General features: G+C 46.1%; 1 protein-coding gene across 6 annotated transcripts in view; it reads left to right on the plus strand.

Annotated features, from left to right (window-relative positions):
* The window catches only part of NSMF (NMDA receptor synaptonuclear signaling and neuronal migration factor), a 58,663-nt gene extending 37,260 nt beyond the window's left edge, over window positions 1-21,403 (plus strand). For all 6 annotated transcript variants that reach the window (XM_006022710.2, XM_025203036.1, XM_025203035.1 and 3 more), the window contains 10 exons: window positions 2,309-2,361; window positions 4,151-4,240; window positions 5,678-5,799; window positions 7,933-8,016; window positions 9,338-9,371; window positions 9,883-9,953; window positions 12,545-12,624; window positions 14,727-14,829; window positions 16,567-16,642; window positions 19,534-21,403. In XM_006022710.2, coding sequence (XP_006022772.2) covers window positions 2,309-2,361; window positions 4,151-4,240; window positions 5,678-5,799; window positions 7,933-8,016; window positions 9,338-9,371; window positions 9,883-9,953; window positions 12,545-12,624; window positions 14,727-14,829; window positions 16,567-16,642; window positions 19,534-19,631 — 811 coding nt within the window. In that variant the 3' untranslated portion in view covers window positions 19,632-21,403. The remainder of the gene's footprint in view (window positions 1-2,308; window positions 2,362-4,150; window positions 4,241-5,677; window positions 5,800-7,932; window positions 8,017-9,337; window positions 9,372-9,882; window positions 9,954-12,544; window positions 12,625-14,726; window positions 14,830-16,566; window positions 16,643-19,533) is intronic.
* The last annotated feature ends 6 nt before the right edge of the window (window positions 21,404-21,409 follow it).

Here is a 21,409-nt window from a genome sequence, read left to right on the forward strand (position 1 = left end):
TCTCTCCATGGGTTTTGCCCTGCTGAAACCTTCCTTCCAGCAGCTGGGGACTGACTGAGCTCTACTGAGATCCTATCAGTGCTGTTCTTAGCAGTGCACAGATGCTGTATCTTGAGAGCTGCCCAAAACTCTCGCTGTGGAGACAAGCCAAGCTCTCTTTGTAGTTTTCAGCACAGGGAAAATGCACTCTCCCACTGCACAGACCATCTCCTTTGCAGGAGGCCAATCTATGAAGAACAGAACATATGACAAGGACAGGTTTTGTTACAAACACATGGCTGAAGTCCCAAGTTGATTGCAGTGGTCTGGGCAGTTAAGATTAGCACTGAGTGTTTCTGATAGGAGTTAGGGGAGTGCAGATGTTTGCATAATAACATTGTAGAGTTGCGGGTTGCCTTTTGCTGAGTTCCCTCTGAGGCATATGCCTGTTTTCCTAGAAAATTGCTTTGCTTAAGTTAAACTTGCAATGAGACTTCACACCTCAGGGCATTAGCCAGTGATCATGTAGACCGCCAGAAAGGACCCCTTCTAGCTCCACACACACTTCATACAGAACACTGCACAGGTCAAATGCAGTGTGGGTTTATAAAACACCAAGTTTAGGTCAAAACTGGGGATAGGATGCCTGTCTAAAGGTGCCACTTGTTTTATGCACTATGGAGAATACAGTGAATATTATGGCATTCTGGTGAAGTTCTGTCAAATGTCATAAATTGTGCAAGCACAGAGATTAGTTTGTTTTAGAGGGATTCTCAGCCCCACCTTGACTGTTTGCTTGTACTTTTTCATTTCAGATAGCTGGATCTGAACAATGATTTCCATGTCTACACTGGATGTGGTTGTGCAATGTAGAGATACCGTAGCTAGGTCCAAGTGGGATAGCAGGGTTTTTTGGAAGTAGTCTATGTATGGGACCACAGAACTTCACCAGGGATAATTTACTCAGCTTCTCTGTGATTGTTAGTGTGGTGAGACTGCTCCTTATAAGTGAGCAAACTTTGGTATCCCTGTTCAGTGTTGTAAGGAAATACCCAGCAGAGGGGAGCATCAGCTTCATGAGGAATCCAGGTGCAGGTATCCCTTATAATCATTGGTGTGAGAGCTGGGTCTGAGGGGGAGCTGCACTGCAGAGATGGGCTGCTCTAATTTAACTGAGGATCAAAGTGAAGTCAAACAGAAGCATTTTTTGATGCAGTCCTCCCTATTGTCCATCCTCATGCCTCCCTTTCTGTGGATAAGATGCTCCATCTCTTGGACTTCTTTGGGTCAAGCATTGAAAGACTGGATAGGTGCTGTCTTGGCAAGTGGCTGTGAGCCTGCATGAGTCCACATCAACCTCAAGGAGCCTGGAGTTGATGTAACCAACACTCAGAGAGGGCTGGAAAGGACTCCTATCTGTATTTGGCCCTGTCTTGGGCAGAGCTGCTGACAGGCAGAGTCTGTTTTGTACAGAATTGAGTATGGGGGATAGTAGCCAGATATTAAGATCCTAACAGATCCCTCTGTGGGTAGATACTGCCCCTGTATACTTGCCAGTCCCTCCATTTGGATCCCAGGGAGGAAGGTACATGTTCAGAGGCACTGTTAGTCAGATTAGTAAAACACTTGCTTCTGGGGAGCATTCCTGTTTCACTGGCCAGTGGAAGCCAACAGTGGAAAGGACTGGTGTGATCTCTTCTAGCCTTTTCCTGTAGGGACCAGGACAGGATCCTTCCTGCTAGTTGCTAAGTCAATAACATCAGCAAACACGAACAATAGCAGTGTCTAAGACTACGCTCTAGAAATGGGCAGAGCTATGAGCACGGTGCAGGCATGTAGTGCAAGCATGGCAGGGGCAAGAAGCATCTCCACATTTGTATGGCAACGTCTGTGGCAGAGGAGGAAGTGAGTGGTTGCATCTGCTCTCCATAAGGACGGGATGAGTAGCCAGTTTCGCAGGCAGTAGTCTCTTTGGCTGCCCTTAATTGGCTGCCATAAGATGGAAGTAGAGTCGAAGCAACAAATCAAAGGAAGATGAATGAGGATGGTTGATAAACAGGAGCACAGTGACACCGGCACTGCAGCCCACCAGAAGTTCAAACACAGCCACATCCCCTAGTTGGCAAATACCCCCTGCCCCTGCCGCTGACCAAATGCAGCTAGAGTTGCTCCGGGAGTTTTGCTGAGCTTTGTGCCTCTGGATATAAATGCCTGGAAGGAAGGAAAGGATCTTCCTATTCTCCCTCCACCAACTTGCTGTTCCTTCTTGGGCCTGATTGTTGCTTAACACAGTTCTTATTAGAAGTTTGCTTTTGCTTTTTTTCCCCAGGAACTTTCGGAAGCATTTGCGCATGGTCGGGAGCCGACGGGTGAAAGCACAAAGTAAGTGAGAACCCATAAGGCCTGGCTGTGTGAGGTGGAGGTCCTAGGCAGGGGCGGGCAATTATTTTGGGCAGAGGGCCACTTACTGAGTTTTGGCAAGCCATCAAGGCTTGCCCAGGGCAGTTAAATATTAATTTTCTAAATTTTTTAGGGGCCTCGCAGACTGGGTAGAATGGACTGGTGGGCCGCATCTGGCCCCCGGGCCGCATATTGCCCACCCCTGTCATAGGGGGAATGCTGATGGGATATTGGGTGTCAGTCATGTCAAAGGGTGAAAGCTGATGGAGCATGAGGATGGGACGCCCTCTGGAATTACACATTATTTTCATTCTCTTTCACTACATCTCTCACCCTGTTCCCTGCCTCCTGTCTAGCTCTGCCATTGCTGCTTGCCTTCAGACTCCAGCAGCTGGGAAGTCTGAGAGGTCAAGCTCACACCATTAACACCCCCCTGACATTTATAATTTAAGGTCTGCTCAGAATGAATCACTGCTCTGAGTTGAGCATGCATTTCTCATACTGCCTCTCCTTTCTTACACCCTTTGGGCATGTTGCCTTTTGAAGTGCCCTCATTGACATCTGAGTAAGTTTCCACTCAAGCTTTACAGGGTTCACCTCCTCTTGGGGCTGTTGTTCCAGGCTGTCTGCAGGCTCAGGCAGACCTCCCTGTACTGGTAACACTTGGGTCATGTTTTCAGGGTTTGCTTCATACCTATAACTAGCAGCTTTTATTTGCAAATGAAATGTGAGGCTACAAAACAACTGAGCAGTTAGTATGTACCTCTCATCCGTACTCCCAGCTAGTCCTTCACATCCTCTGTGTGGATGTTTGGCTCAGGTACTCCTTCACATACCCATTGGGGGTGCACCCCACATTTGGGTACAAAATGCAGCAAAGGGCAAGGTGTTTCTCAGATTCTCCTGGTGCAGCTTCTCACTGAATCCCTGTGCATCCAACAAAAGACCTCGTTCCTGGATACCTCTCCATACATTTTTGGAGGAACTGGGGTTAGAACGTTAGTCCTCCACTGCTGAAATGACCTGACTCGACCACTCGAGTTAATGCAGGTTTCCCTGAGTCGGTAGCGGCAGTGAGTTCCACGTCACCACGCAGTGTTAGCCACCCAGGATTGGAGCTGATGAGTTTTTGATTAAATGAACTGTTGGGAAATTCCATTTTGTTGAGCCTGAAATGTTTTGTTGGAAAACTTTTGAACTTGTTATGCTTGCACCAAATTGAAGGCAGGAATCCACAATCCTGGATTCCTGTGTTTCTGGTAGCGAGCCCCGAGACCAGGGACCTGTATTGGCAAGGACTGAAGCTATGTGGCAGACCTGCCGAGTGGGTTGATAACTTGGGAGTTCTGGGTCTGCAGTGCTTGGGCAAACCGGATGGACTGTCCCAGGGAGAAAGACCATGTCAGAGGGGTCTGCAGTGCATCTGGACTTGCCAGAGTTTCCAGGCTCTCTGCCAGAGCTGGGAACCCAAAAGCCTTGGGAGCCCCAGCTCTAACCAGAGCTCACTTACTGGTTCCTTGGCAGGATCCAACACTTGCCAACATAGCAGTTGTGCCTGAAAATGGGCACCACTGCTGGCAGCGAGGTAGAAGATGTACCTTTTTTTATCATGTGGGGCAGACTCATGCTTGTCAAGTGGAAGACCACCTATGTGAGGGAGTTTCAGCAATATTTAGCTTTGATGGGAACCTACTGGGTGTGTTGTGTTGCTGACAGTGGCAGTGACAGTGACTTTAGAATCTGTTAATATCCTGGTTTGGTTTTATCCTAGCATTTGCTGAACGGCGTGAGAGAAGCTTCAGCAGGTCCTGGAGCGACCCGACTCCTGTCAAAGCTGATTCCTTCCATGATTCTCGAGAAAGTGAGTTTTGAGTCTTTTGAGCTTCCTTCCATGGCCAAAGCTGCCCGCTGAGGCATTGATTGGAATCTCATTGGTGTGACTTGTCAGTGTCTTCTGTCTCCCTTTAGCTTTCCCAGAGCTAAGCAGATAACACATCATACATGCACATGCATTCTGACCTTGTGTTACCCTGTAGCTGCAGAATGATTGCCCAGCAAAATAGCTTCCATATGCCTCTATAGACTTGTCACCCCTTCTTTTATCCCATGGAACTAAGTGCACTGCACTGACTTAACACACACGGTCTGTCAGGACTTCAAGGGGTACATCAATCACAGTAGGGTCATGCTGGGGCTCTTCATTGTGCACTGTTATACAAGGGCCCAGGAGCTATCATCAACGTTTCCCAGGCTCCAGTGAGGGCTGGATTATGCTTTAAATTAATTAAACTGAAAAGGTCAGCCTAACACCCCGTAAATAAGCCAAGAATCAAGTCTTTATAAGCCTAATGGGCACAGTATTGTGAGTGGGGGAGAAGGAAGGTCCAAAACATGACCCGATTGTTCCATGACAGCCTAAATTTCTCCCCTGCCCTTAGATAACCTAGAGACTAATAGGAAGATGCACATAAATAGTGTGTGTTCTTGTCTGTGCCTAGCATGAGATCCAGCACTGACCACTGACCCTGGATTCTCGAAGTGCACAGAATGGGGCTTGTCTTGCTTAGTTCTCATACACGAATCGCTGACTTCAGGAAACCCTTCATTCCATGGCTAGCTCCTCTTGCTCAGTTATTTTGAAGTTCATTTTTCTCCATGAAGCATCAATCAGGCAAGGTAGCAAATCCTGGCCAAACATTGTTGAGCTGCAGTGCTTTGTGTACCAGTCCTCACGCCACATCGCTTCTGGTGCAGCACCGGTTCTTTCTGTGAGGCCAGAGTTCTCTGGGTTTGTCTTCTGAATGGCTGTAAAGGGATGGGACATAACAGGTTAGCAGGTCCTAATAGTCCTGTGCCTTCATTTCACCTGCCAATAAATTCTAATCCTAGTGAGCCACATTCCCCACAACCCCCTGCAGCTCACCCATTTCAGACCCCATCATCTCTTCCATGACAGGCTGTTCTCTGTGGATCTGAGAGTGATGTTTAATGCTGAGTACTCAGGAGTGACTAAATAACTGGAAAGTGCTACCATCACACTTTGAAACAAGGTGGCTGTGTGCATAATTGTTCTTCCCTAGATTATCTGTCTGCTTAAACATCAGTCAGCTTTGAAGGTCAGGTGTGAAGCTCTGGAACCACTGGTGACCCTTTTGGCTTGATTTGTGGGTGAAGGCTGAATGTCTAATAGCACTTGACCCAGTTAACAACTTAGTCACCCTCTCCAGAGCTGGAGAAAGCAAGGAGCCCGGTGGCTTGGTGTCCATTGTAACGCTCCTCTAATGCTGTCTCCTGGCAGGCCATGATCTCCAGGACTCCTGCTGTGCTCTGGAGGATGAATTTGACTTGAACTGGGAAGCAGAGAAGGAGCTTGAAGCTGCGGCATGTGATGGAGAGGACTTTGTTCCACCAAAAATAATGGTAAGGGCTCTTCCCCTCCACCCTCAAGTCTACCTCCCCACCACACATCTTTACCTGTTCTGTGACTAACTCATCTTTTTTTCCACCGTTGCTGCTCTGAGGACACAAACAGGTGAAGAGTAGACCCCTCAGTCACCCCCGCACGTCCTCAGAGCACAGGCAGGGTCACTGTGGCCTTCTACTGCATCAGTGCTGCATCCGGGGGAGGAGAGCTCACCCACCCACCCGAGCCTCGTGGTACAGTCCAGACCCAGAGGTTCACCAGTCCACCTGCTCCAGATTTGTTCCCAGCACTTACTTTTGGACCTGCCAGAGATTGAGGTCTCAAGAGGGGATACTGGGGAGAAATTCAAAGCAACCTTGTGGCTTAACTTCCAGCTCTGGAGGTTATCAGCAGACTTGGGTGGATGGGGTGAGCTCAGAACCATCCTCCCCAGGGCCTGCCATTGATGTGTAGAGACAAGCCTTCAGAGGCCAAGGGAAGTATCACTTGGACTCCAGGACCTGGATTATAAAGATATATAAAAAGGAGATAGCCAAGCTTGACTGTGAGATCCTAGGGAAACTGTGCAAGGCTGGCCATTAGGAATCCCTCCTTTCCATCATTTTACTTGTAAACTGAGTGTGTTTGCCCTGGAGTCCCTGGGAAATGATAAGCACACAGCTTGATAAGGTCCGTTATGCTCTTTAAACTGTTTTTGTAGCCCAGACCCTTTCAGCCTTTTTTCCTATTGTCTCTAGTTAGCCCCCTGTATAATCTTTATAAATCCTGATGTACCCACTCAGGCAAACTCCCATTGACCATGCAACCATCGAGACCATGCATACACAGAATGCAAATTGTGAGCTCGACAGTTGAACAGAGGTGGCTTCTGGGGCAGTAAGATTGCTAAGCCATGACCAGTGCCTCATCTGGACTGGTCCTGGCTTGGGTACTGTCTTCAGATTGCTGAGATATGGACTGTGGAGGCTAATGGAGGTTGCCCTTTCTTTATATTCCTTCCCTGTATTCTTTCCGTAGCATCCCCACAGCAATGCAGGTAGATTTTCCCCCTGCATGTGGCGTTGGAGGTGAAGCAGCCTGCTTTTCTATTTTATAACTGCAGTTACAGTTTATCATGTCAGCAGCATTTTGTCGAGGAGACAGATCAGTGGAGCCTGATCTTCCTCTTACTTGAAATCATGGTGTAAATGAGGAGAGAATGGAGCTGTGCTAGCAGAGCCGTGATGCAGTGAGACGCGCTTTGGCTGACAACAGGAGGATTCATTTTATTACAAACGCAGTAGCGGCAAAGATCATACTGACATTTTGTCCCTTCACATTCATGCCTGCTGATGCCACAAATGGCCCGTGACAGGCAGGAAATTAACTGTGTTCTCCCACTCTGCTGGTGAGTCCCACCAGTGCCCCCGCTCAGCTTGGTGACTGGGCTGATGCTTCAGCTGTGCTCCAGGCACTTGGTAAACATTTGCCAGGTGCAGCTGACTTGCTCCCTCTATTGTTGCCCATGCTTGGCTTGCTCAGCTTTAACACACTCAGCTCCCTTGATATAGCAGGGATGCAGAAGAGCAGGTTGGGAGCGGGGAGGTTTGGTGACGTGCAGCTGCTGAAGCTGACTAGAAAGAGGCACAGCAGGAGCAGAATGGGCCTCACAGGAGAATGACCAGAATCTTTCTGTTCACTGGATCATTAGATTTACTGACAAGCAGCTGTGCGCGAGTGTGAATAGAGGTGGAGATGGGGGTCTTAGCTTTCCCCTATTACCCATTATTCAGCTTGCCTTGGGGGCCTAATTAATGCCATGACAGGACCTGGCCTATAAACAAAGGCTTGTGCTGCACCCCTGACTTTACTGCACAAAGTGCTTGGGTTCCTTAAACTCTGCCTCTATTTTCTACCACCTCCCAATTGGTTTCCATGCCTGAGGAAGAAAAGGGTAGAAATATAGCCTCTTTAAACAGGTTATTTCTAATCCCCAAAGAAATGTTTGTTTTGGGTGACCAAGGAGACATCGTACGTAATACGGATGTAGACAGCCCACTTCCCAGAATGAAGTGCCTGCTTATGGTTCCTTTGTGCCTCTGCTCCTGTTTCACCTTATGACCCATTTGCACTTCTTATTTCCTCCTCAGCTCATTTCTTCCAAAGTCCCGAAAGCCGAGTACATCCCGACAATCATCCGCAGGGATGACCCCTCCATCATCCCTATTCTCTATGTGAGTATTTCTGCTCTCTACATGCTGTTCAGGTATCAAAACACTAGGGTGGCTCACAAGTGAAAATGAATGTTGTGATTCAATCCTGGTGCCTAGTGGGCTTTATAATGTCTCAGAAAAACCAGCGCACCATTTGGCACAGAAGACAAATAGCTGCTCAAGAGAGACCCAGCATTAAGTCAGACTCATTGGCAGAGCCCCGTGGGGAGCCCAGAATTGGAAAGTCTTGTAATTTATGAAGTATGGGTTCATCTGTATACACAAATGTTAAACCACAGGAGCTCCATCTCAGTAAATATTGTTCTGGAGCCCTGGCTGTGTGCTGTGTGCCACTCTTACTATCTTCTGTTTATATTCACATGGGGCATGGCTACACAATCAAATTACTGAGAGGTGAGATAAGGTGTAAATTTACAGTGCATCAGATACTCTGTGGTAAGTACTTATGCACACACAGGTGCCCCACAAAATATGTGAAGTAGCTTGCTCCTCAGTAAGTCAGTGGAATAGCAGGTGTGTTGTTAATTCACACCGGAGCTCAGCTGGTGGTAATTTGTTTATGTAGCCAGAGCTTTAGCTTTGCAAGTGAATTTGTTGCTGTGCGAACTCAAGGTTTCTACTCCCGGAGCATTTGCAGTGAAAGCTGAGTTCCGCTGCCCCTCTTTACCAGGGTAGTTCACGAGAGCCTCAATCAAGTCTGGGGCCTTATTGTAACATGGCCCCACTCCTCCTTTTTTTGGTTAAAGGGTGTTTATAATACAGCATAACCTCATAAATCCAGATATAAAAAATCCAGAATTCTCAAAAATCCGGCACTTTTTAAAAATACACTACATCAGGGAGTAGCAGCAGCCGGTCCCGCAGCAGAGGGGGAAGCTTGCACGTGGTGGCTGCCTCTGCCTTCCACCTCTCTGTGTTGCTGCTCCACGACCGGCCGCCGCTCTGGTTTCAGAAATCCAGAATTTTCAAATTTCCGTCAGGTGCTTGGTCCCAAGCATGCTGGATTTATGGGGTTATGTTGTATGTAACATTATTTAGCTGTATAGGACCCTGGCTACATGTCTGCTTGGAGATATGAGGTGGCTGATGAAATAGAGGCTGGGGCTCACCATGCTACAAACTGTAACTGGTTTTGAGGGCGCTCTGCCTAGGTCCCTGGGCTTGGCAGGCATTTCTGTCATGTTGAGTGAGGCCACCCAATTTGTCTAATTGACCTCCACCTTATTTGTTTACCCCTTAGTGAAATACTGCTCAGTGTTGCATGAAAAGAGATGACAAGTAATTAAAATGTGGTTGAAATGTCCTTCTTGTTCATTTCTAGGATCATGAACACGCCACCTTTGAAGACATTCTTGGTATGCTTTGGGGTTTTTTTCGCCCTCTTCTTCACATAGCACTTTCCATCAGTAGAGCTCAGACTGCTTTACAGAGGAGTGTAGTATCATTATCCCTCTTTTATAGATGGAGAAGCTGAGGTACAGGGAAGTCATCTTGTAGGCCACTGACAAAATTGGGAATAGGGCCCAAGTCGCCCGAGTCCTGGCGCGGTGCTTCTAATGACTCAGGCTCATTATACGAGGTTCCATTCTGCTCTTCCTGCTTTGTAAATCCTGCGCTGGCTTTCTGATTTGCAAGGCTACAAAACATGGGGCTGATTCAAAATCAGCCTGAAATGGAGGTCCTTAGCACCACTCAGATTCAGGTCATGATGCCTTACTATATAGATGCAGGTGAATGCTAGTGAATATATCTTCTGTAGAGGAGCCACAGTGTGTAGACACAAGTGAGTGTTCATGACTGTATCTTGTGTATCTTTTCCATTTTCTATTTGGGTCACTCACTGGTACTGTTCCTACTTTTCTACAGAGGAAATAGAGAAGAAGCTGAACATTTATCGGAAGGGCTGCAAAATCTGGAAGATGCTGATTTTCTGTCAGGTACATGAAAGCATTGATGCCCTTGGCACTTTGTTAAAAAACAGTGTTTTCTACAGGGACAAATTAACTACAGAAAACAATATTCTAAAGCCAGTCTGCACCAGGTTTTATTAAAGTAATCACATCTATCCAATTCCCATTTCACATCCATCGACCAGCGAATGTCCTCAGCTCACTATGATGGCAGCAGAGAAAATTTGTCTTAGCGCAGCAAAAGCTTAGGCATTGGAAGCTTTTCATCTTCTTTCAAGAAAGCCCTTGCAAGCTGACCTCCGAGAAGGCCTCCTGAGGAAGCTCACAGAAAAAGGAGCAAGTATTTAGAGTCTGATAGTTATTTATTGTTTTCATAAAGCTTCCTGCAGTTTGCTTTCATACAGGAACAGAGAAATACTGAATCAGGCAGGGGTCCATCTAGCCCAATAGGGTGGTTCTGGGCATGGCCAGATGCAGATGCTCCAGAGGGCATTAGAGGAAGCCTTGATAAGCAGTTATGGAATGACTCGTTTAAATGGACAGATAAAGGGTGAGATTCCTCTTAGCCTTCATTCAGGTACTCAGTTAGGAGTGGGAAGCTATAAGGAAGCCTTCCCCTTTCCATGTGGCTTCTGTAAGAGCTGAGTAGGATTGTAGACCCCATACTCTGGAGCACAAGGGCTGTTTCCCAAGGGTGCTTCATGCCTTGGGGAAGGAGGGGGAGGAAAAAGCAAAGCGTAGGTTGAGACATTGTTCCACCTCCAGCTGTGTGCGAGTGGGACCTGGTCCCCCTCTCAGGGAGAAGTCCCTCTGGTGGTGCACATGGAAGAGAAGGGCACATTATATATAATACCCTGAAGCTGTTTTTTTCACGTTTTATTCAGCTGTTGGTCAAAGGTCTGTCCTCAGCGGCCCTTCAGGCTGGCATGGTAAAGCATACAACAGAGTGAGGCAGCTAGCTTTCCACTATGTTCAGTTGCCTTTAACTCTCCAGACTGGTTAGCCATGCACTCATTTTGGCTGAGTCAGCTGGGGGCTCCTTGAACACAAATCCAGAACAAGACTCAAACTTGCACTTCTGGCTCCTCAGTGAGATACCTGAATTACTCTGCTGTTACCCATGCCTCAGCTGTTACTTGAGAAAGTTGCCATTCAAATCAGTAGCAATAATTCCTGACTAAGGACAGAGCAAAAATGGCATGGAGAGTATAGGGTGTTAATGTTTATTATTTGTTATCTGGAAACAGCTATAATCCAAATCATGAGTCCTGACCAATGTATTTTCAAACTACTAACCAGTGGGTTACTTCCAGAGACTCCTGGTCAACTCCTAGTAATTAGAGGGTAGTAACCAATGGTTCAGTGTCTAGTTGGCAGCTCGTATCAAATGGAGTGCCCCAGGGGTTGGTCCTGGGGCCAGTTTTGTTCAGTGTCTTCATCAATGACCTGGAAGATGGCATAGAGCGCACCCTCGGCAAGTTTGCAGATGACACTGAGTTGGAGGGGGTAGTAGATACGTGGGAGGGTCAGGTTAGAATTCAGAGTGACTCAGACAAATTGGAGGATTGGGCCACAAGGAATTTTATGAGGTTCAACAAAGACAAGTGGAGAGCCCTGCACTTCAGACAAAACAATCCCATGCACCAGTGCAGGCTGGGGGCTGACTGACTGGGCAGCAGCTCTGCAGAAAAGGACCTGGGGGTTACAGTGGACAATAAGCTGAACATTTGCTAGCAGTGTGCCCTTGTTGCAAGGAAGGCTAATGGTATACTTGGCTGCATTGGTAGGTGTGTTGCCAGCTGGTCCAGGGAAGTGATTATTCCCCTCTATTCAGCACTGATGAGGCCACATCTGGGCCCCACACTACCAAAAAGTTGTGGATAAATTGGAGAGAGTCCAGCGGAGGACAACAAAAATGGTTCGGGGCTGGCGGACATGACTTATGAGGAGAGGCTGAGTGAACAGGGCTTAGTTAGTCTAGTGAAGAGAAGACTGAGAGAGGATTTAATAGCAGCCTTCAACTACCTGAAGGGAGGTTTGAAAGAAGATGGAGCTAGACTATTCTTAGTGTTGGCAGATGACAGAACAAGGAGCAATGGTCTCAAGTTGCAGCAAGGGAAGTTTAGGTTAGATATTAGGAAGAATTTTCTCAGTAGGAGGATAGTAAAACACTGGAAGAGGTTACCTAGAGAGGTGATGGAATCTTTATGCTTGGAGGTTTTTAAGACCCGGCTAGACAAAGCTTTTGCTGGGATGATCTAGTTGGGGATGGTCCTGCTCTGAGCAGGGGGTTGGACAAGATGACCTCCTGAGATCCCTTCCAACCCTAATTTTCTATGATTCTAGCTCTTTTCCCCCCCTCTTTGGAGAGCCCCATTGTTCATTCCTTTGTCTGGGGCAAGGTCAACCTGCTGCAGGACTTTGTGTCAGCTGCAGAATGGAGAGCCCATTGTATCTGCTCTGCCCTCCCAAGGGGCATCTCAAAACAGTTGTATAGAACTCTAGATATGAGAGTGAGATGCACACACACACACATACACACACACACATACACACACACGGCTTGTTCAATTTTCTGGGATCAGGGTAGTTTGCTATGTCTACCTTTATCCTTGCAGGGAGGTCCTGGCCACTTATACTTGTTGAAAAACAAAGTTGCCACCTTTGCCAAAGTGGAGAAGGAGGAAGATATGATCCTGTGAGTTGCTTTATGACTTTCCATGCTTGTGTTGAAGTGTCTCTGATCTGTTTGCATGGTAATACCAAGGGAGTTGGTGCTGGCTCAGCTTAAGTCCTGCCTGTTGGTAGTGTTTGCCTGGGCCCTTAATTACTACACTTGAACCACCAAAATCTCAGTAAACAGCCTTGTACCTAAACAATGAGGTTGTCAAGGAACCAGTCACTGTCACTTTTTATGGCTTTATCTGAAGTTCTTGGGTGAAGCCTTGCAAAGAAGTTTGTATAGCCTCACTCTCCAAAACTCATGGGTCTAACGTGAGCTATGCAGAATCTATGTTGGGAGGGGGGAGATTGAAGGAAATGGATGAATGGGGAAATAATTAAAATAAACTAACTTCAGACAAAAAATGAAATGAAAAAGACTTGTAATCAGTCTTGAGGAACAATGAGCATGGCTGCATTGTCCTGTGTAATGGAGGCAGAGATTCTGGGTGTAGAAGTTTTCTGGGGGAAAATGCCAATTCTTGCCACAAGTGACTAATTCCACAAGCTTTGCTCTGGGAACTCTGCACTGCAGCTGATCCAGAGCAATAGACTGCAAGTGTATGCAGGTGCTCTCTTCCACTGCAGGCAAGTGACACCCAATTTATGGATGGGGGGCAGCACAGGCATATAGGGTTTCTTGTGAGAAATCTTACAAAATAGCTTAGGAGGTGAAGGGGTTGGGTACCTTGCAGGGTTGGCCCTACCTTGGCCTCCCTAGGGCTGGGCTAGTTTCTGGGCACTGTGCACACGTGTATTTAGATGATCATGCACAAAGGAGATGGATGAAAATGCTTACCAGATTTACTTGATTCTAAGACGAGGTGTTTTTTTTAATTAGCACGAGGAAAAAAGACCCTTGTCTTATAATCGCGTACAAGGAAATTTCACTAAATACATTGCCTATCATTAAACTGCTGCCAAATGCACCATGTGTTCAGCAATGGAAACCAACTATAAAGTTGAGTAAATGCAGCTAAAACTGAGCATCACTATAAAAATACATTTTTTTAATATTTCATTTCAAGGGACATATTGGTTTCAGATTGTTAGGCAAAGCGCAATAATCAAGTTCCAAATTTCAACTGATCAGAGCTCAGTCATTCAAGTCTGTGGCTCTACCATTGCTCTCTGTCGCCTCCCCTCTCAGCCTGGCACATATGTTTAGTGTGGCCACACCCTGTGTGGTGACCCCACAGCTCAGCGGTGCTCAGTATGTGTATATGCTCCAGATACCTTTGTGGGGTGTATCTGGAGTATAGACGCATACAAGGAGAGGGCCACCCCACACTAATCGTATGTGCCAGTCTGAGAGAGGGCATAACAGAGGGATTTGGGGTGAACTGTATGCATGTCATGGTTTACCATAGCTTGAAATGCTGTTGACTCTAATGAAGCCCAGCCCAGTGAACTGTGTGTTAAATCACGAACCTTTTGGCTTTGAACTAATGGATGCCTGCCATGATTTTGAGAATATCTGAAGCCCCAGGCTGAAGGGTATGGGAGATAGGATATTTGCCAGCGGTAGCACTGCAAAGACTTGAATGACTGAGCTCTGCTTAGTGGATAGAATTTGGAACTGATTTGTCTAATTTGGCCCGAGACATGAAATATATATATATATATACACACACACACACACACTTGTGCTAAAACTTGCAGGAACTTGAATAAAGATGACATGCATCAGTTCTGGATGAACTAAGTCTGTGGGTGCTACATGCAAATTGCTACAGTCATGTTTAATTTCAAGGTCATTGTCTTCAAATTTGCTCCTCACTTTCACATGCTCAGAGAGAGCAGGGTCTGACAGCAAGGAAAAGGGGAAGCGGTTACCAAGGGAAAAAGTTGGGGGGAAGCAAAGAGGCTATTTGATCTCCCAGATTTATTTTCCCTGCTGTAGCAGTGGAAAGAGGACCAGTTCAAGACAAACCAATAATTACGTTCTGTACCTGTAAAATTATAATATATTTATAAATTTTCCATATATAGAATCTAATTATTGGGTGGTCACCTTATAATCAGGGTTGTCTTATAGTTGAATAAATATGGTATTTTGTTTCCTTATATTTCTTCTAGCTTCTGGAAGAAGCTAAGCCGACTGATGAGCAAAATCAACCCTGAGCCAAATCTCATTCACATCATGGGCTGCTACGTTCTGGGAAACCCCAATGGGGAGAAGGTAAGGGCTCCCTGGGGCACCGTTGGGGGCTCTCAGTGGATGAATCTACTGCAGTGTCACAGAGCCCAGCACCTTGGTTGAATGCCTTCTCCTCTCACAGTAAGGGCTGGGGTGCTCTCTTTACAGTCCCACTTCTCTAAGGATTTAGGCCCGTCAGTCTCACCTCAATCCTGGGGAAACTCTTTGAGAAGATCATCAAGGAGCACATTTGTGATGGGCCGGCATCAGAAATGATGCTCAGGGGCAATCAGCATGGATTTATTAGGGGGAGATCATGTCAGAACAACCTGATTGCCTTTTATGATCAGGTCACAAAGGCCATGGACGCAGGTGTCGCGGTGGATGTAGTCTTTCTGGACTTCAGCAAGGCCTTTGACACCGTCTCTCACCCCATCCTAATTAATAAACTGGGCGACTGCGGCATAGATGCCTATGCAGTCAGATGGATTGCAGATTGGCTGAAGGGTCGCACTCAGAGGGTGGTGGTGGATGGATCATACTTGACTTGGGGGGAGGTGGGTAGTGGAGTCCCCCAGGGCTCAGTCCTGGGGCCTGCGCTGTTCAATTTCTTCATCAGCGATCTTGATGTTGGGGTGGAAAGCAACCTGTTTAAATTTGCTGATGACACCAAAATTTGGGGGGAGGTGAGCACGCTAGCAGGGAGAGAGAGATTGCAGAAGGATCTGGATAGGTTACAGGGGTGGGCAAACAGGAACAGGATGCGTTTCAATACGGACAAGTGCAGGGTGCTGCACTTGGGTAGTAGGAACCAGCAGCACACTTATACGATGGGGAACTCCCTACTTGAGAGCACGGAGGCGGAAAGGGATCTTGGTGTCATTATTGACTCCAAGATGAACATGGGCCGACAATGCGAGGTCATGGTTGGCAGGGCTAACCGGACCTTGTCGTGCATCCACAGGTGCATCTCGAGTAGAGCCAGGGAGGTGATCCTCCCCCTCTATGCGACGCTGGTCAGGCCGCAGCTGGAGTATTGTGTCCAGTTCTGTGCGCCCCATTTCAGGAGGGATGCGGACAACATGGAGAGGGTCCAGAGGAGGGCCACCCGCATGATCCGGGGACAACAGGGCAGACCCTACAGTGAGAGACTGCGGGACCTGAACCTATTCAGCCTCCACAAGAGAAGGCTGAGGGGGGACCTGGTGACCGTCTATAAACTCACTAGGGGGAACCAGAAGGGTTTGGGGGAGACGCTGTTTCCCCTAGCCCCCGCTGGCATAACAAGGAGTAATGGGCACAAGTTGATGGAGAGGAGGTACAGATTGGACATCCGAAAAAACTGCTTCACAGTTAGGGCGGCTAGGAACTGGAACCAACTTCCAAGGGAGGTGGTGCTGGCCCCTACCCTGGGGATCTTTAAGAAGAGGCTGGATACCTACCTGGCTGGACTCATTTGAGTCCCGTTTTTTTGTTTAGGGTTCTTTTGTTGTTCTCCCGCCCTGGCGGGGGGGCGGGCTAGAAGATCTATCAGGTCCCTTCCGACCCTAAAACTATGAAACTATGATTTACCTGCTCTGTAGATGTTGTGCATCCCAGAGAGAGCAGTATGTGCACAGCTCCTAAGGTCCAATGCAGGCTAAAGTAAGGGACAGAGTCTTGCTGTTTTAAAGAGTCTTGGTTCTCTCTTCTGCTTTCTTTTGCCCTCCTAGCAAGTCATTTAATTTTAAGCATCTCTTTGGGTTCAGCTCCGAAGTTTTAATATCTTTTTCATTTCAGCTATTTCAGAATCTGAAAAATCTAATGAATCCTTATAGGGTTGCCTTTGAGTCTCCACTTGAACTCTCAGCTCAAGGTAATTTCTTTTGCCATAAATGCTAGTGGGTGAGTGTGTGGGTAAGTGTGTGTATGTGTTCCTTAAGCATAACTGCCTCGTGAAAGGATCACCTTCCCAAAGCACCAGTGAAATTGTTTATGCCCCACCACAAAAAAGAAGTCATTTGGTCTTTCTTTTGGTTTTAATAACCTCATTGTTTGTTTGTCTGTTGGTTTTATCTGTCTTATTCTTCTACCATCCTTGCTTTTTTTTCCTTTTAACTATACCTGTTGTTATGTTTGCAGCTAGGTAGCCTTCTCCAGAGCTAATGCCAATGGCAGATCAACAAAAATACTCCATAACTAATACTGACCCCCCTGTGGTTATAGTTTAGGAGATGCATTATGTTACTGGAGCATGCTGGAGTCAGTAGGAGAGAAATTCATGTGCAGCTGGGAGTGGAATGTGGTCCTTAAGGATGTTTGTGGTCATTTATCCTCCAGAGGATACTGAAGTCAGCACTAATGCCATACTGGCTTCCTTTGTTAACCAAGGACTTGGATATAGCTCATCTCTGTATAGATGCCTTTTCCTGTATTTTGAGAGAGTTTAGAAGCTGCAGGTGCTTTCCCTTTCCCTTTCCGTCATATGTGACACGGGCGTTGTGATTTTGATCTATCTGCTCCATTTGGAATCTTTGTTCTCCTGGGATGACCTTGTGCAGCGTTACTCTATATATACTCTGGGCATTTTACTGCTGGACCAGGCAGCTTTGGGACTAGAGTCTAGTTCCCATAGTCCTTTTCATATAGCTCTGGTAGAGACATGGAATAGATTGGGCACAGAGGTTGAACCCATAAAATGACTCAGGCCCAGCTTCTAGTAAAGGAAGCCTGCATAGTTTATAGTGTCTGTTAGTTAATTAGAGCATCTCAGCCTTGAAGGTTCTCAGCGTCACCTTCAAGGAGCGTTAAGGGCAATAAGTAGGGACTTACCCAATTTGCAGTTTCACAGATTTCGCAGAAGTCGCAAGATCAGACATTGTCTATGAAATTGGGCAATGTCCATGAAATCCAGAAAGAAATACTTACTAAAGATAAAATGCTGGCTCCCCAGGGGCACACGACAGACAGCCCTCTTCGCCAATCAGCAGTGAGGGGTGGCACTGTATGACCAACAATACTCTCAACCAATCAGCAGCAAGGGGCAGGGCCACTGGGACCCCTTAGCTAATCAAAGGCATGGGGGGCCTCACCATGATAAGCCCGCGAAAACAGCGTCATGATCTGTCCAAGAAATTGGCTGCCTGGCTCTTCAATGTGGGTAGATCCCTAGCAATAAGGCTGACTCAGCAAAGTGCTTACTTCCCCCTGACCATTTTTGAGGACATCTTTTACTCCCACTGATTTTAATGGAACACCCTCGCAGGGAGGGGCTGTAGCATTTTGTAGGAAGCACTATGCACCTCCTGCGTAGGGTGGGCCATCACGCTTCAAAGTGCATGCCCAGGATCCACAGTGAAGCCACGCAACTGTGCAGGCGAAGCAGCTATTCATGCAGGCAAGTCGTTAAATGTCAATTTTGTACACAGCCTGGCAGGAACGACTGTGAGTTCTGTGAAGAATACGTTATGTGAGTGGTGTCTAGCAGACTGATGCTTGGCTCCATGGGGAAATGGGGGTGGAGGCTGTATTATCATTTCCCCATCATGATAAATCTGGAATACATGAACAATGTAACCACTCTAATCCCTTGCTACCCATCACAGAGTCATCTCAAACTGATCTTAATCAGCTTTGAAAGAGAAAATCCCTTCCCTGCCTTCTGCCTTTTATAGTCTAGGATTGTTTATTCTGTGATTTGTTGGATTTTTTTTGCTTTTGTGCGGCTGCATTGGCCAGCCCCAGCCTCAGGCCCTGTGAGGGTTTCTGTGAAGTTGCTGTCCGGTGAAGTAGTTTAGTTAGAGATACAAAAGCTGTTCACACAAAAAGCCAGATCAAACTCTTCACTATGGAAAACAGATGTGGTCAGTTAGCATAGCCTTTTGCCTTACAAATTCCCTGTAACCTAGGGAAACTAGAGCTAACATAAACCTGAAGAAAATCCATTTTACAGTACTTTCCAGGTGAGGAGAAAGGTCTGTGTTACCAGCCCCCAGATTCCCCTCCCTCCCCTTACCTGGTTTTGGTTCTCAAATTCTCGTTGGGTTTGTGGTGAGACCCAGCTACGGGATCTCTCGCAGGTAGGGTTGTAGAGCTACAGTGAGTTATGCTGTGCCCTCATCAGCAGGGAACCTGGTTTTCTCTGATTTAAAAAAAATCCCTAATTTTCGGTTTAAAAAAAGTAACCCCAAATCTGCATTTTTTCCATGATTAAAATGAAACACCACCGTCTGTCTGTCTGTCTTTCTGCATGTATGTATTAGTGGCATTTCATTTTAATTACAGAAAAAATGTGGATTTGGGGTTACCTTTTTAAACTGAAAATTAGGGATTTTTTTTTAAATCGGAGAAAACCAGGTTCCCTGCTCATCAGCCACTAGTGGTCACCTTGGCCAGCAGTCTGTGTAGAGAGCCGAACTGAATGGGACACAGAGACAGAGCTCTGTTTCCCCTCCCAGCTCTTGTAGGAAGAGAAGCCCATATTGCAGCTCTTTGAGGCAGCTCCAGTTTTGATGATAAATAATCGGATCATTACCTTCCTGGGCATTTTCAGACAGGACGAGGGACATCCTGGACAAGTGCTAACTGTTAGCAGTGTCCTTCTGCGAAAGATGCAGATGAACTCTTCCAGCAGGAAGAGGAGGAGGTGTTTACATGAAATGGTTGGGATTGATTTTGTCGGCTGCTATGCTACAGTCTGTTTGGTCTCTGCTCTGCCCATTGCACGGCTGTGGTAACCCCTGCCCTTTGTCTTCATTCTTATCCTAGGTAAGCAAATGATTGAGACTTACTTTGACTTCCGCCTTTACCGCCTCTGGAAGACCCGCCAGCACTCCAAACTGTTGGATTATGATGACATTTTATGAGCCGGAGAAGACTTTACAAGAGGAGGTTGATCATCAGTATTTGAGAAGTCATGCTTGCTGCAGAGAGACTTTTTTATTGGTAGGAGGAGCCCTTTGAATCCCTGCAGGAGGCAGTGGTGCCGAAGGGATAGAAGGAGGAGCAGCCAGAAATTTACCAGGAGGAAAGTCTGTCCGACAAAGACTGAGACTCGAAGAGGATGGTTTGACACCTCATACACCTCAGGCCAGAGCCATAGTCTCTCAGAAAGAGCTGTGTGAAAAGGGGACATGATGGAGTTCCTTGCAGGACTGAGCTGTTTTGGGTCATGTTGGGCCAGAATCGATTCCAGGTCCTTTTAAAGACATTTAGAGCTCAGGTTTTCTTAAAATAAAAATAAAAATAAATAATCCTTGCACTACAGAAAAGCAGTGACTTAAGCACAGAGCTAGAAGAGTGGGAGCCTCCCAGCGGCGCCATTTGCTGTGCAAAGGAACTCTGAAGGCAAGGAATGCCATGCTTACTCCTGCAAGCTTTGATCAAGAAGGTTCAGAAACTTAATGTGAATATATATTGAAACAGAATTGAAGTTTAACGTTTTTTGGGGTTAATAGAAAATAAGTGCAATTTTTATAAAATAGAGGGGGGAGAACCCCCCCAATATTTAAATAGTTAAAAAAATAACACACCAGTAACCAATAGATGAGGTATTTTTGGTCTGCTTGAAAATATATTCAAAATAGTAATATATCTTCTGTAGACATATTTAATCACCAGCAACATGGTTTTAACATAACTTAGCAGACTCTGCATGTCTGCTACATTGATCAATCCTGTTTGTTTTTTCTCTTTAATTTCAGAGTAGCTGTGTTGCACTAATTGTACGTGTTCTCACGAATGTATATTTCTCCTCCAGTTAGACACAACTTTGTTACTTTATCTTTGCTGCTTACAAAACTAGCCGATTTTAGTTTTGCTGAATTTTTAAGTTAGAAATACAATGTGTGACTGAGGGGAATCTTGGTCCGTTTCATTCAGATTTGATCACGAATGAGAAGCGAATAGCCATGTTAAGGATTTGTCATTTCAGTCTGCTGCTGCCTTTTGATTAGATGAAGTCTTCTTCCAGATAGCAGTGTGGAGCAGAGCAGTATCTGCATACGAGAAATCCTCAAAAGAGATTTATATGCAAAGGCATTTGAAAGAATTGAATGAAATGCTTCTTGAAGTTTGTAGCATTGGTTAGTAGCACAATTTTGGTTCTCTCCCCATTCATGTAGTTGCCAGTTGCTGACTTGTAAACTCCATTTTTTTCTAGCGCTACATCAACCCACTTGTAGATCTCAGCTCTCCCGTCCAAATCCTTCATGTCTGGGACAAATGGATTACATAGCTCTTATTTGTGAGCAGCTATGCTTTTAAAATCCAGATTTGTGCTTAATATCTTTGAGGATATATTTTGGAATATATTTACTTTTTCTTTTTTAGTCTTCTAGTCTCCTGTGTGTATAAGGGACAAATATTACTGTAGTCTCCACAGGTCACCCTGGCTATTTTGGGAGATTACACAATTTGTTTCTCAAAGAAGTAAAATATGCTGGAGAATAACCAGGTAGAGTTACCTTGGTCTCCTGATTTATTAGTGTCTAAAACTAGTTGGTTGTGCAGTGAAGAAAAAAAATACATGTACAAACCTTCCTTTGAATAGTTAAGAAAGAACATTTGTTCTGATCTGTAGAATATCCCTTTTCCTTTCCTTTCCCCGTGTGTTATTGTAACATTGGGGAGCAGGCCTCTGGCT

This window comes from Alligator sinensis, unplaced genomic scaffold, assembly GCF_000455745.1.
Source record: "Alligator sinensis unplaced genomic scaffold, ASM45574v1 scaffold235_1, whole genome shotgun sequence".
NCBI classification, from domain to species: Eukaryota; Metazoa; Chordata; order Crocodylia; family Alligatoridae; genus Alligator; species Alligator sinensis.